Source organism: Paramacrobiotus metropolitanus, unplaced genomic scaffold (genome assembly GCF_019649055.1).
Source record: "Paramacrobiotus metropolitanus isolate TYO unplaced genomic scaffold, Prichtersi_v1.0 Parri_scaffold0000030, whole genome shotgun sequence".
Taxonomy (NCBI): Eukaryota; Metazoa; Tardigrada; class Eutardigrada; order Parachela; family Macrobiotidae; genus Paramacrobiotus; species Paramacrobiotus metropolitanus.
In genome coordinates this window covers 1,256,817-1,272,251 of record NW_026570250.1, presented here as the reverse complement: position 1 = coordinate 1,272,251, position 15,435 = coordinate 1,256,817, and the positions used below count along the sequence as shown (strand labels likewise).

Here is a 15,435-nt window from a genome sequence, read left to right as displayed (position 1 = left end):
ACCTATAATGCAATTCACCTTCTCGTCAAGAAAGTTGGTGTGTCGGCAAATGTTGTCCTAACGCCCGCGCCGCTACCGGCGAATTTTACGAATATGGAGCACTTTATATAATTTTCCACTATTCTTGACGTGCACAACGATAACGAAACAGTTTTCGTAGTCCATTTGTAGCTTGTGCACGGGCAGTTACATTCTCCAGTCTCTGTTAATGATACCATATACGGATCACGTTGGATTACCATGATTGCATGCTATGTCCTCAAATTCCAGTATTTGTCCCCTATTTTACGTCAAAGTTGCGTTTCGAAAGAGAGCTGTCTCTTAGACAGGCAGAATTTACAGATCTGTCATGGAGTTGCTCTCTTTCGAAATTGGCTTGACCTTTACCCATATATTCGAGACGAAGACTTCGGGAATATGCCGCCTGTTGTGTTGCTGGGTTTGCCGGTTGGTTGGACGTTATAAATAATTTAAATATTGGTCTGTTGTCGGTTCTGTCAGAACTTCTTCCAAGCTAACTTGGGCACCGCTATTCAGAATTGTTGTCAAGATCCACACTTCATGCGAACTAACCTACGTATGTGTTACCTTTTTCTGGACGATGGTTTGCCGAAACCTCGATCAGCAGTAAAAGGTGTACACCGTACAGGTAAAAAAATCAGTGGCTCAAAAATCACTGTGATAAATTATAACTGCTTAAAATGACGCGTGCAATATAAACTGCATAACTAGCATAAATAATATATTTGCTAATCGTAGAACTTAGAAGTTCGAAAATTTTGAGTTCTCTCGGATTTTCTATCAAGTTTAGTCCATATCCTACAGAGTATATGCAGACAAAGACCCGCACGAGATGTTGGTTTTTTGCAACATCACCGATTGACGCATAGGAACCTACATTAAGAACGAAAACGGTCATGCCTTTCAAAATATCAGTCAGGAAGCAGTGGTTTTGTCTTTAGTTTTTAAGGCACTGCTCTTAAACGAGCATTTCCAAGTACCTTGTTGCATGGCTCGTATGTCATACCTCCACGATTATGTTTTTTTATCCCCGGACTCACTTCGTGCCGCGCCGTGTTGACACAAGTCAAACACGATCATGGTATCGAAAACATCCAATGAATACGGGCTTTCAGGTTTTCAATAGACCAATTTTCATCCTTTCGCCGGTCAGCAAAAACATTTTAACCGTCCTTCTATAGCAATTACCGTAGCCGTAGCTTTTCATTACCCTTTCCCATATCCGCCAATAATTTTCGGATTTTAACTCTCCCATAAAGAAATTCAAAACAACATATTAACATAAAAAGTTCACCGGTTTTTATTGAGATTCTGAAAAGTTTTTCTGAGTCGGTACAATATGAGATAACCAGTCAAACAATTTTGATCTGGTATTAATTTCGATATACGAGCATCATATGTACATATACGTATCATCGTAATCACTATCGGAATCACTCAAATTCTCCATCTCCCGGGCATACCATTCATGAATGGCCGCCACCTGCTCCGCTAGTTTCTTCTGCGACTCCTCAACCTCCGTGGCCAGTTTTTCCTCCCCGATGGAATCTTCCAAGGGCGCCGGAGGGGGTGGAACTACCGGTGTCTCCTTCTCGACGCCCTCCATCACTTCCGCCAGACCTTTCGCCGCCGGTGTAGTGCGACCGCTGCGTCCGCGGGTGCTCTTGCCGCTGGACAGACGACCGGTTTCCCGATGCTCCGGCAACGGCGGTTCGGTGGCATCCGAACGGGACGGCTGCAGATAGCGCCGGCCCAGTTGACCGGAAATACTACCGGCACGCTCCGCCACGCCGGTCTTGCGTTTGCGGGTTTCCGGTTTGCTCTCCTGGTCGGCGGCCACCGTGGTGCGCTCCGGACCGGCACCGAAGAGGGCTTCGTTCTGGGCACGCAGGCTGTGGATGAGGCTCTGTTGGCCCTTTTGTTTCTATCGATGCAAAGGAACAGGTGAGATATCAATTCAAACTTCCACGGCACGGTGTACGAAAAAGTTTATTTCGTTTCTATCATAAACGACATGCAGTAATTCCTACTGAATAAAGTTCTGTAATTATGTTAATTTTTATTGCTAAATAATACTTCTATAGAAAATCTACATTCTATCCGATAACGTTTCACAACATTTTCTGCATGTCCATTGGTTGTGGATTTCTGTGTAAGGATTATCATAGTGCAGTGTACCCAGTACAACCCGATGTCCCATAATTATGCGTTCGGCAGCCAAAGGGTAAGTTGCGTGTAAAGTACTTGTACAAAGAATTTAATTTTGAAACATAAAAATTTTTATTATAACAGAAAAATTTTGGTCTCTTTGGATGCTCGGCGATGTACATTCGCGTTTTATAACAAACACTTCTCTAAGCATACGTGAAATTTTTTAGTACTGGTAAAATGGTCAGATGTGTGCAAACGACTCCGAGACTGATCACCAACATTTACCATTCTCATTTTACGTATGCAGTTATCCAACCAGGAGCGTATGGTCTGCTTGGCCACTTCCTCTTCAATTTGGTACTCAAGTTCCTCCCGTGCCAATAATTCTTCAAACTGCAGACTCTTGCGAATATCAACGGACCGATACGACAGCATGCTGTAAGACGGTGAGAGAAAAAAGTGCATAGTTAACATGTCTGTAAAATTCACTCAGTGGTAATATGATGCAGTTTCTCAGCCCAGCCCATCGTCCTGCTACGGTAACAGATTGTTCAACAAGCTATCGGACCGGCTGGCTAGCTGGCGCGGACGACGGGGATCGGAGGAGGAAATGTAACTGCATTTCGAGTGGCTCATAATCATGCTCGCCTACTTGAGAACATCGTGGAACGTCACGTCGCCGCCATTGTGCAGGCGCTCCATTTCGTGGCACATGTGCTTCAGGTACAGCCGCTCTTTGTCCAAGTCCACTTCCAAGCGGTCCTACGTAGACAAGAGATTACATGATATTTTCACACTATGTGCACCGAAAAATTACCGGTATTACACGCGTCGTAAGTTCGTAACACATATAATACAAACAAATTTTTTAAAAAAGTACACTTTCAAAACATTTTTTTTGCATGTGCGTAATTATTTGGAAAACATGTTATATATTTTGCTTCACAAATTTGAGTGTAAATTTGTAATCGATATTGTTGTACCGTAATATGCGCTGATGTACATTTTTACAGTCTTGAAAATATTACGCTTATGTACAAGCACATACCTTCAACAGCCTCAAGATGAATTTGACTCGCTTCACCGGAATAAATCCCTACAGCAAATAATACGGACAAGGATTAGAGCCATGTACAAAATTACATTATTGACTTTAGGTACCTTTTGGTGAATATCTACAATATTCCAAGTAAACTGGAAATTCCGTAGGTCAGCATGACTCAATAGAGCATCTTCCTCATTGGTGTAAAACAGCGAAAAATTTTCGATAATGATGGCTGAAAGACAATTTTGGTTATTCTTGCGCAATATTCGGACAAAATATGGAATTTGTCATGAACAATCACTTGTTATAGAAAATTTACAATATTAATAATTTCATTACTAACCGACTAGTAGGTTGAGCACAATGTAGGTGATAATGACATAAAAGGAGCAAAAGTAAATCAAGGCCGCTGTCCAGTTCCCACAGTCCGTCTCCCAAAAGTTATTCCCCGGTGTCCGTGTGCAGAACGGCGGGGTCACCATGCAGTCATGCATAATGCGGTTCCAGTCTTCGCCGGTAACAATACGGAACAGCACGCTGATGGCGCGCGGAGCATGTTGAAAGTTGGCATGTCTAGCGTGCAAACAAGCGTCACAAAATGACGATCATCTTACAAGATCAATACATCCGTTCTCCCTTGATTCGGCTGATTATGCGCTTTTAGTGCGGGATCTCGCTAAATCGAATTTGCGCTCTCTCCTACCTGCCCAGATTGTCGCCCCACTTGACGCAGCCGAAAAGAATCACACCGGCGAAAGCGTAGAATAGCATCAATAAAAACATCCACAGAATGATGAAGAAGGATTTCACCATAGAGACGCCCACCGTCAACATCAGCATCTTTAGGGTAGCCTAACAATTGCAAAGACAGGTCACTTGCATGTGTAAAGTTGCATCAAAAACCATTAGTTAATAAAACAGATACTTCTACTAGTTATGTACTACAGACTGCAGAAGTTTATTTACATCTTTATTTCCATTAACAAAAAAATGCTGCTCGATACCGCTAAATTTAACTGCTATGATGTTAACCGAAAAAGGTGACAAAATTATTTTAGACTGTAAATAGCGCGATCCCCAGACAAACACTGACTATACGCGACCACAGAGAACGAATCTTTTTAAATGTTATGCCGCTACACTACATGTCACCATACATGTTTGCCCGTTATGGTGGTAAACCGCAGGATTGTCACGAAGAAACCAAGTGAATTTGTAGTATCATTCTGTAAAAAGAAGAGCCAAAATAGTTATTCAATAATAATTCCTAAACCGTCAAATGTTCGCTATCCCACCATCCAGATAAAATGCGCTACAATCCAGACCACTCCCAGAACGGTAACCAAGAGATCGTAGCGATTACGCCGGCTCTGCCAGTATCCGTGCGGCGAAAAGGCGATCATCTTCATAACCACTTCGCACACGAACACCCAGTTAAATACGACAGAAATCGTGGTCAGAAAGACGGTGTGTGGTTCCGACGATGTCCACTAAACAAGACGTTACGATCATCAGTTTGACATTAACAACAACTAGCGCATATGGTAAAGAAAGCTAAAAATAAAGGATAATAAATTATTTGTAGCAACTATGTTAAATTGTATTAAATACTATTTACTTACAGACAGGCAAAGCAGCGCACTGGTTGCCAAAACAAGAGCCGCCATGAAACGCTTGAAATAAATGTTCTGGATGATATTGTATACAAAAGCTCGTAGAGGATTGTGGTCTGCAAAACATTTCCAAAAATTATTCCGGTTTCCGAAAATATAGCGCTCTGACCTCGCATGCGCACCAACGTAACAACGGCTTAAGGAAAGTATACAAAAAAATCAACGACGTACCGGGTCGAGAAGGAAGATGTAAAGGCTGCGCGATTTTCAATCGTTTCTTCAAATCACACCAACGTCGTTGATCGACCGTCAGCAAAGCTGTGCCCTAGCATTATCATAATGATATTTAGATACCATAAACAAATTTTTTTGTCTGTAATTATTAACTAGGAAAGTGCACCGCTGTTGGCTAGCACTGAAATACCGAAGCGAAGCGGGAAAAAAAATTATATAAACACTTCAGAAAGTTTATTTTTTTTAAAATTTGCCCATTTTCAATTATTATTTTTTGTCTCCATTAAATACAGTTTTCGACAGTATTTTTTTTAAAGATTTTTAAATTATTAAGGCGTGACCGATGTGACCGACGCGACCGACAAAAGTCCCGTTTTCCCAAACATAGAGGACCTTCGCTTCGCTTCGGTCGACAAAAAGGTATCTTTCTGTAGCTACTATTACAAAAGCGTCGAAGGTAATAAGCAAATACCACTTAGTCTCGATATAAGTAAGCATCATCAGTCAAAATAGGTCACGCCGGAGCCTCAGAGAGTCAAAGCCTTTATACTACGACACAATCATAACCTTAGCAGCTTACGGTGCAACCTCATTGTCAGTCATACCTTATTCTCGCTGTAATTGGCAATAACGACACCAACGAATAAAGTCAATCCAATCATCGATCCCAGAAAAACGTATATGTGCACATAAATGGCGTGTGACTGAAAAAAACACAGACATCGCTCAATATTACATTTCGTAGAAAACAGTTTTATCTGGGAATACCGTTCCGAGGTGAACGATGAGCATGTCGCGGATTTCCAGCCAGCCTTTGAAGGAGAGAATCTCGAACAGCGCCAGCATTGCCATGCCGATATCGTCAAAATGAAAATTTCTTGGATTAGACCTAACATTCGGAAAGCATCGAACACATGCTAAATAAAATACAAAAATACACAATTTCGCAGTAATGCCAACGTAGTACGTACCATACTCTGGGCACTAACATCCTTGGAGCCGTATTTTCAGGTGCCGGAGGAATTTTCATCTTGGCAATGAATACTTTACGCCAGAATACGCCGACACATTTCTCCTGCAAATCGGGTAATTTAAGGGTATGGTACAATAATATCACTACTGTATCGTCTGCTCAACAGTCAACCAAAAAATATTGGTGAAAGATAACATTTCAGTTTTTCCGCTGTGTAATATTTAACCAACAAACTTTGTTCTGGGGATGTATTTCAAACTGCCAGTGCTCTACGAATCATACGTAGGCTACGAGGTATGGATGCACGAAAAATGTGATGGAAAATTCAGACAAGAGATCCCAAGGTGTGTGATGATACTCCCAGAAATCACGTGTATGCATGCAAAAGGAGGATTTCATCAATTTCTCCGGCTAACTTATTATAGCATTTTTACTCTAGTTTGCTAATAACTGAACAACAGTTGCAAATGCCCTTAAAAAAAGGCGGTTTCACTTAAGACGTGCGGTAAGCTTTTGTGTTAACGCTGATGTGCCACAATTTCATTAAGCGTTCGATAAAACACGTTCAAAAATGTTGTAAAATTACAACTTAATAATAGTACAGAGTATAACAAACCATATCCGTGCAAAACTGCACGTACCCGTGTGAGTATATCGGGATCCGTACAACGCGCCAGTTTCCCACCATACAACTGCACGCCAAACGACGCAAACATGAACATCAAAATAATCAGCAGAATGGAGACGAGAAAGATTTCCTTGAATCCCCGGCACAATTCGATAACCACTTTGCGCATATGGGGAACCAGGATGAAGATGCGCAGCGGACGCAGACAACGCAGCACCATCAGAAACTGGACACTGGACCGCTCCGGCACTTCCTTCGGCATCCAAACGATAAAGACTAAACTGATCTGCAAAACAGCAAACTGTTTAAGAATCTATCTGTAGCATGCGAGCGCAAGATTCAGAATTACCGTGTAGATGAAAAGGTCAAGTACGCCACCCGTATCCCGGATCACCGCTTTGGGCGTGAAGAAAAACCCATCCGCCAGAATTTTTAACAGCATCTCGATGCTCATGCACACCACGAAACCATATTCTGCGATCTGAAAGCAGAAACCATACGCATTCACACCCCGACAAAAAATTATAACTATAATAAAAGTTTTAAAAATTTGATATTTTGCGGGGCGAATGGTTTAAAACTTCAAATCGGATTAGCTATTAGAAAGGCTGTGAATTCTTGGCATTTGCCAAAGAAAACAACTTAATGTATGATGGTGCCGGTTGTTTGCTACATTTAGCTAGCGTACAACCGTAGTGCAGTGCCCCACTGCTGTTACACAAACCAGTAATCATGAATTAAATATTACATTACAGAGTTCAATAGCATTCCGAGGAAAAATAGATATTTTTGCCGGCATCTTTAAAAAACACCCAGTTTAAATTAGATTAATTTTAACGTTTCACAATTAAATATACGCATTCATGTACCTGCAGCGTCGGTGTGTCCATGATGCGTCGGAAGGGCGTCTCGAAGCTCATGGAGATGCAGGATAACACCGTAGCCACAATCATCACCCAATCCAGATACGTCACAAGGCCCAGCAGGCGGTGTAGATCTTTATAGCTGCTTTTAATCTCCTTCCCGCTGACGGGATCCCGTTTAATAGCTTCGTAGCGTGCGTATACAATGGTCTGACACAGTTTCCGGAAGCGCGATTCCCGCCCGACAACAAACAAGGGCGTATCGAAATTGGGATGATTTTCACGCAAATCCTCTTCCTGTTGAAAACTATAAGGAACATTATGGTTAGCTATTACGCCAGACAGCGGTGCTAACTGATTTTCCTTACCGACGTATTTCGGCTTGTTGTTTTTTCTGCTGCAACAGCTTCATATCGATATCCTGTTCACGCCGGCTGGCCAATCCGCCGGCGTCACCGTTTTCCCGGGTGTAGTCCTGTGTGAATTTTCCTTTTGAGATATTGGTAGGGCCTCCTCTGACGCTCCTAGAAAAAAGCAGTTATTGTAGCAGCTTACCATGCGTCGAAAACAAAATTCTCGTGGACTGTTCAGGCCGAAATACATTCTTCTTAATTCTTATCTACGCAGATTGCATCACAAGATACACACCAACAAACCGATTCGTACACCTTCAGAATCAAGGCAAAATTCCGCACCAACTGAATCGAACAAAAACCTTTCTTCAGACAAAAAGTCTAACGTCATAGCGTTTGCTGCAAACTTGCAATGGTTTAAAATGATAACGGGAAGAAATTACAAAGCTAAAAGAAAAAATGATAACACGCAGCGGCACCCAAAGCTCAACAAAATGAAGTGGTTGTAGTGCAGTGGCAAATCTTTCAAAAAATGGTCAAGTCAACCACTACATCAAACTAGAGATGGCAACGGCTCAGCCGAAGCCGTTTGAGCCGCGGCTAAGCCGGCTTCGGCTGAGCCGGCTCGACCAAAAATTGTAGCCGCAGCCGATGCAAGCCGAGCCGATTGAGCCGGCTCAGGGCCTCAGCCAGCCGCGAGCCAGCCGTAAGCCGATGTCGGCTAACGGCTTGCACATTAGGGGGAAAACGTGTAAGAAAGTAAAATTTTCTCTTTTTTGGCCCGTTCAAAGCCGATTTTGAGACTTGAAGACTCAATAGTCTTATAAAAAAGCTCTGAATTTTCGTTTCAGAGATCTCTTTTTCCATTAAAAACTGACGAAAAACAGTTTTTTTCACCAAAAACAGCTGAGTCTTATAAAAAAAGCTCTGAATTTTCGTTTCAGAGATCTCTTTTTCCATTAAAAACTGACGAAAAACAGTTTTTTTCACCAAAAACAGCTGAGTTTTATAAAAAAAGCTCTGAATTTTCGTTTCAGAGATCTCTTTTTCCATTAAAAACTGACGAAAAACAGTTTTTTTCACCAAAAACAGCTAAAAACTTTGCTTTTTAGTGAAAAAATACTTGCGTTTTTCTGCGCTAAAAAACTATCGGCTAAGCCGGCTCGGAGCCGGCTTAGCCGGCTCGCGTTCAAAGCCGAGCCGTTTGAGCCGGCTCAGATAGGTGAGCCGACACTTTAGAGCCGGCTCGCTATTTTAGCCAGCCGCAGCCAGCCGATAAGCCGTTAAGCCAGCCGTTGCCATCTCTACATCAAACAGTAAATAATATGAAACCAATTTCATGACGCTAAATTTCAAAAAGAAATGCTGTATACAAGCATCCAGTTTAGTTTTTTTTGGAATACCTAGAGCCGTTTCCTTTATCGCATACCATTTAATCCGTTAAAATTTTAATGTCGCACCTAGCTCGGTCGCGCAACAGTCCACCTTGACGTGACAGCAACTCGGCGTCGTTCAGCATATTCTTGCGTTTGTAGGCATCCCGAATCAGCGCCTGGATGCTGGCCTGCAGTTCATCGGGTGACGGCTGGCTTTTCACATCGGCGGCCGTGGAAATCACGTCGAGGGTGATGGTTTTTGGTGATCTGAGCGGTGTTGCCGGCACGGTTTCCGCGAAAATCAACGGCTCGTCAATTTCGTGTGAAACGAACTGCCGCATGAAGCTTTCACGAATCTGTAAAGATTACAAAATAAATTTCTATGTAGTTCCGTCTAATACAGATACAAAAGATTAGAGTAATAGCATCTGCCAGAACCCTAAAAACTGCAGTAAAGGGATACGTATGATATTGTGGACCGTGGTACACCGTAGTTCAGTGGCGTAAACACAACCTTCGTATGTTAGCCATGTATCATGCTACTGCTGTAATACGTACTGAAATGCTACTCTAGAATTTAACAGAATGTTTACAAAGTCAACTTTGCATTGTCAAAACTTTTAGATACCTAACTAATAAAATTTGCTTCACTAAAATCAACGTGTCCCACTTCCCATTACCTTTGGAATGGGAAATTCGGAAGGCATTCGAGGCAGTTTAACCAGTTGTGGCCGGTCCGGAAATTTGGTAAAAATGCGCAATCTGTAAGGAAGCTTTTCTTTGGTCCCCACACTTTGTTCGCGCGCTTTCATTTGCTTGATTTTCTTAATTTCTTCTTCCAACTCTAAGTTGTCCAGGATGACGGCGACAAACAGGCTCAACACAATCTACCCGCAGGAATTCGCAACTTATCATTCGTTTACTTTCGTTACGTAACCAGACAATCGACATAATTATAGATTGTACCCAGCCTTACCAAAGTTGCAAAAAGATGATAGAGAATAAAATAAAAGGCCACAATGGGTGAGAATCGGCCGGTTTGCAGCATGGTTTCGTCCATCACGTCAATCCAGCCTTCTTGCGTCAGAATTTGAAACATGGACATAAACGCCTATAGCGACACACAAAACCGGCATGGAGGTGTTTGGCCCAAGTTAGTTAGAAGCGTACTCACATCGGGGAATGTCTCAAAGCGGGAAAAGTTGGGAATATAGCAGAAGAGTTGCATACTGATGCAGGACGTTATCACAAGTAAGCATAGGGTGAACACGATGAGGCTGCCCAATTTCTTCCCAGGTCCGAAAATCTAATCGGCAAACCAAAGTTACAGCATCAGTACGGCGAACGGGCGAAGTAACTATGCAATCAGCACGGCGATAGTGTAGCTATAGTACGATGGCATAGAACGCCGGGTCAAATAAAGAATATACGTTGTCTAAGTCACTCCTCACAGCGGAAAAAATTGAGCAAACTTTGATACAAGTAAAAAATTTTTGACGTTTTTGATTAAAATCCATTCATTTACAATAGCAGCACTGTCAGGAAACCCATTAGGTAACGTGTTATCCGATCTTTTTTATTACTGCAAATACCTTGTGGACGAAGCCTTCCAACATGGGCGACGCCTTAATCAAGCGGACACACCGCAGCACTTGAAAGTACGTCAACGAGGAATGATAAAACAGCGACGGTTCCATATGGATGGTCGTCAGCACCGCCAGGAACAGTTCAAATTTGTGAGCAAACCGCTTCAAATACCCCGATATGCCGAGGCACCACATCTTGAACAGCACCTCCAGATCGAACAACGCCGTGAACATGAGCTCCACCACGTAGAAAATCCGCTCATAATTGGTCCAATCCTGCTCATCATGGGTGTAGTGCACCGACGCACTAGTCACCGCGTTGGCAAACACCAGAAACAGCATCCCCAAGTGGAACCAGTTGGAGCGCAGGATTTTCTGGCAGAATTCCGGCGCGTGACCTTTCGGTTTATTCTCGTCCACCGTCTCCAGGCGCCACTTGCCGGTCTGCTCGTCAATGACGATAATCTGCTGGGAGATGCCGTCGGACAGGGGCGCCCGGTTGCCCCACATCTGCTGGAAGTGGACACGGAATTCGGCGAAGGTCTCCGTGATGACGGCGATGAAGACGTTCTACAAATGAGGAGTGGTTGTTGCGTGTTGATATGCTTGTTTATGTTGCAGATGACAGAGAACTTGAAAAGCTGATGGATGGATACGTCTCAACAACTCACTTTAACCAGCCAGGCCAGAAAAAATATCAGCGTGAAAAAGTAAATAACGGCGCGCCATGTGGGAAGACAGTCCATCGTGCGATACATCACGAACGACCAGCCTTCCATGGAGGCCGACTGGTAGACGGTGAAGAAACTCGTAGCTGTAAAAGTAAATACTTATGATGTCTGTGCTGAAAGAAGTAAACTTGTTAAGTCCTCATTCAGAAAAAATTGAGCAAACTTTGATACAAGTAAAAAATTTTTGACGTTTTTTTTAAAATATTGTTTACAATAGCAGCACTGTCAGGAAACCCATTAGGTAACGTGTCATCCGATCTTTTTATTACTGCAAATACCTTGTGGACGAAGCCTTCCAACATGGGCGACGCCTTAATCAAGCGGACACACCGCAGCACTTGAAAGTACGTCAACGAGGAATGATAAAACAGCGACGGTTCCATATGGATGGTCGTCAGCACCGCCAGGAACAGTTCAAATTTGTGAGCAAACCGCTTCAAATACCCCGATATGCCGAGGCACCACATCTTGAACAGCACCTCCAGATCGAACAACGCCGTGAACATGAGCTCCACCACGTAGAAAATCCGCTCATAATTGGTCCAATCCTGCTCATCATGGGTGTAGTGCACCGACGCACTAGTCACCGCGTTGGCAAACACCAGAAACAGCATCCCCAAGTGGAACCAGTTGGAGCGCAGGATTTTCTGGCAGAATTCCGGCGCGTGACCTTTCGGTTTATTCTCGTCCACCGTCTCCAGGCGCCACTTGCCGGTCTGCTCGTCAATGACGATAATCTGCTGGGAGATGCCGTCGGACAGGGGCGCCCGGTTGCCCCACATCTGCTGGAAGTGGACACGGAATTCGGCGAAGGTCTCCGTGATGACGGCGATGAAGACGTTCTACAAATGAGGAGTGGTTGTTGCGTGTTGATATGCTTGTTTATGTTGCAGATGACAGAGAACTTGAAAAGCTGATGGATGGATACGTCTCAACAACTCACTTTAACCAGCCAGGCCAGAAAAAATATCAGCGTGAAAAAGTAAATAACGGCGCGCCATGTGGGAAGACAGTCCATCGTGCGATACATCACGAACGACCAGCCTTCCATGGAGGCCGACTGGTAGACGGTGAAGAAACTCGTAGCTGTAAAAGTAAATACTTATGATGTCTGTGCTGAAAGAAGTAAACTGCGGTGAGCAACCATTCCAACATATATTGTGTGAACTGTATATATGCCATAAACACCGACAGGATAACAATTATCTGTACGGGAATGCAGAAGTTTACCAAATTCATCAAATCCATTAAATCCGCGCTGTTCTCGCGCCATTTCCAGCTTCACACAATGCATCCCTTGTGGACACACATAGCCATCCGGTCGCGGTGAGCAGTACACGTCCGGAATGGCCAGATCATTAAAGGTCACGTTTCTACAAACATCACAATGTTTATCCAGTACGAACCGCACTTCACAGATGTTAAATATTACGGTTACATTTATAGGCGCTCCTTTTCGCACCCTCTTTATTATAAAACCTTTTGAAATTTATTACCAATTAATGATATTGCCAGCACTAGTGGATTATTCGGTTTGCTCGCTCTTAGTAATTTTATTCAGAAGATTATCGATATCTTCAGTTTTATTCGTCATTGCCTTAGTTTGACACAGTCAGCTTTTCCCGGCCTGTTCGCGCATCGCGTAATATAATTTGAAAATGGACAAACAACAAGTCTATAGGCACTGGTCCATACTCGACCAGTATATTCAAATAATATCATTAACAAAAGAATAACGGGGAGTACCTGTAACCGTTTCCTCAATATTAACAATGCTTCTTTGGACATTTGGACAGACATATACTCAAAACAGTCTCGGATAATGTAACCACGTCGTCACTTACGCAGAATCCGTATCGTTTTTGATACAATGATACTCCAGTGGTCCGAAAAACTGTACTCCAACTAAGCCATAAAGGGACATAAAAAAGAGGAAGAATAATGTGACATTGTAGATCTGTTGACCGGAACGTCTGAAAAAATTAACAGCATGAAAACACGGTTATTTTCAATAGAAAAATCAAATTAATTTACTTAAAAATCTGTTTAATACGGGTTTTTGGAAGGTTGAACTTGAGGAAGACACGTATAAAGCGGATCATGATGAGTGGGCGGGGGGCGCGGAGTATGGACAAGTAGGCGTGTGCGGCGTACACTTCCGGCCACACCAACTGGAACAGCTGTTGGACACGTTGTTTAGCAAAACCGACTTTTTGAACATGTGATAAAATGTGTAGTTGGTTAAATTAAGCACAGGAAGAAGACCAAGTGGTTGCACTTACATGCAGGCCAAGAGAAATGTAATGAAAGAGCAGCATAATGGCATCAAACTGCAATGAAAAATTATGATAAAAAATATTTTCAGAATGAACGTTTAATTGTTAACAGTACCTGGCACCAGCGATCTTTTGCGTACGGTATTTCGCCCTGTAAAACATAAGGTACTGCAGCACAATTAGATTCTTGGTACACAGAATCTAGCAACATTTTTGTTAATGCGATCCTATTGATCCGATTCACGTAAAATAATTTCGGTAATCTTCACGATTCATTCATTCATTCATTCATATATCAAGAGCAGACAACCCGGTTAACGGGACTTCAACGTCTAACGACATCTTTACTCTATATTGCTGATGAGTGTATAGTATACCGATATGCAGATATTCCAAATTAATCATTACCCTCAGTAAGCCACGACCACGAATTTTGGCGATCATTTCCGCTGTGTAGAGTACGGTAATAAAGGTGTCCGTGGCGAATGTTATGTACAATAATTTTGGATGCCGCTCGAATGTTATAGGCGTATTTGCGCACACCGACATCAGACTAAAGAAAATAAAAACATATTTAATTTTGCAAGTCACTTACACGATGCTTCACAAAAATTTGTATAGAGCTCATTTAGCGTAACTTGCCTCGCAGAATACGTACACAATCGTGCAGCAGTACCGTACATTATAGAAAGCGAAGCATAGCGGCCAGTACACTGACTGGTGAGTACAAAAGACTACGCTATCACCACTGCGCCCATATTTTTACATACTTTTTGCCAACATGATTAACTGCAATAACGCACACATACTATTTCCTGAACTCATTATTCACGTTATTTTTTTCTTTTTATTTTATTGTGAGGTGCGCATTTATGCCGTAACCAGAATTTCCTCTCAGTTGTTTCTGTAGCTACGGTACCTTATCAGAGCGAACGCTCGCAAAGCTCTCTGGACGTAAATCTTGTTGACCCAGTCGATTTCCGCCTTCTCCGTCAGCGTTTCGTCGGCATAATCCGCCAGCATCAACGCGTCGGGCATCGGAGCCAGGATGCTCTGCTTGCGGTTCAGCATTCTTCCTGTTTTTCCTCAAGACTTCCAGTAACAAGATCACATTAGCGGAAATCAGCCCGCATGACATTTCCTGATATTATAAGTAGAACGTAATAGCACACACAGAGAAGATATTTTCCCAAGTACCGCACCGTAATGAGAGAATGCCCAGCACGTGTTACTCTATAATTACCCAAAGTTCTTTCTAATTTTACAGAGTATATCCCAACATATTATTCCTCCGACTGATGTCGTGACAAAAGTCGGACTATGCAACACAGCAGCAGCTGCTGTAACACCGCGCCTGCATGCACGGCACCGTCGTTAACTTGAGGATAAGAGGATTTTTTCAAGCAGTTTGTGCAGCTGTAATACGAGCCTTGGATGGCGCTTTGGCTGGGTTTGCTAGTGTATGCGCGTGTGTGTGTATTGGAGAATTAGTAATGTCATGGCGAAACACATGCAGTGCCGTTTATCGATCGATGTTGCTGTTGCTCTTCTAAGTTTTCGATCCACATTTCCCATGCGTTTGTCA

At 42.9% G+C, this 15,435-nt stretch overlaps 1 protein-coding gene and 1 long non-coding RNA gene across 3 annotated transcripts; one reads left to right on the top strand and one right to left on the bottom strand.

The window, feature by feature from the left end:
- Positions 1–1,273: 1,273 nt before the first annotated feature.
- On the bottom strand, positions 1,274–15,255 carry LOC129588517 (sodium leak channel NALCN-like). 2 transcript variants are annotated; one of them, XM_055482763.1, is made up of 31 exons: positions 14,770–15,255; positions 14,259–14,403; positions 13,966–14,001; positions 13,857–13,904; positions 13,609–13,754; positions 13,419–13,547; positions 12,805–12,947; positions 12,518–12,660; positions 11,853–12,416; positions 10,432–10,563; positions 10,234–10,368; positions 9,938–10,144; positions 9,342–9,613; positions 7,897–8,052; positions 7,535–7,835; positions 7,015–7,146; positions 6,679–6,951; positions 6,036–6,139; positions 5,833–5,953; positions 5,670–5,768; positions 5,062–5,155; positions 4,840–4,946; positions 4,513–4,707; positions 4,375–4,443; positions 3,921–4,069; positions 3,561–3,790; positions 3,334–3,449; positions 3,221–3,268; positions 2,825–2,934; positions 2,458–2,608; positions 1,274–1,945 (listed from the first exon to the last, which is right to left on the bottom strand). In XM_055482763.1, exons 1-31 carry the CDS (start codon positions 14,919–14,921, stop codon positions 1,415–1,417), a joined length of 5,238 nt encoding a protein of 1,745 aa, XP_055338738.1. In that variant the 5' UTR covers positions 14,922–15,255; the 3' UTR covers positions 1,274–1,414. The 2 variants fall into 2 exon arrangements, with proteins under 2 accessions (XP_055338738.1, XP_055338737.1); XM_055482762.1 differs by lacking the exons at positions 11,853–12,416; positions 12,518–12,660; positions 12,805–12,947; ... (4 more) ...; positions 14,259–14,403; positions 14,770–15,255 and adding exons at positions 10,850–11,413; positions 11,515–11,652.
- LOC129588518 (uncharacterized) lies at positions 1,551–3,233 on the top strand. The gene is made up of 3 exons (XR_008690488.1): positions 1,551–1,965; positions 2,480–2,618; positions 2,682–3,233. It is a non-coding gene; the product is annotated as an uncharacterized LOC129588518 (long non-coding RNA).
- Positions 15,256–15,435: the final 180 nt, after the last annotated feature.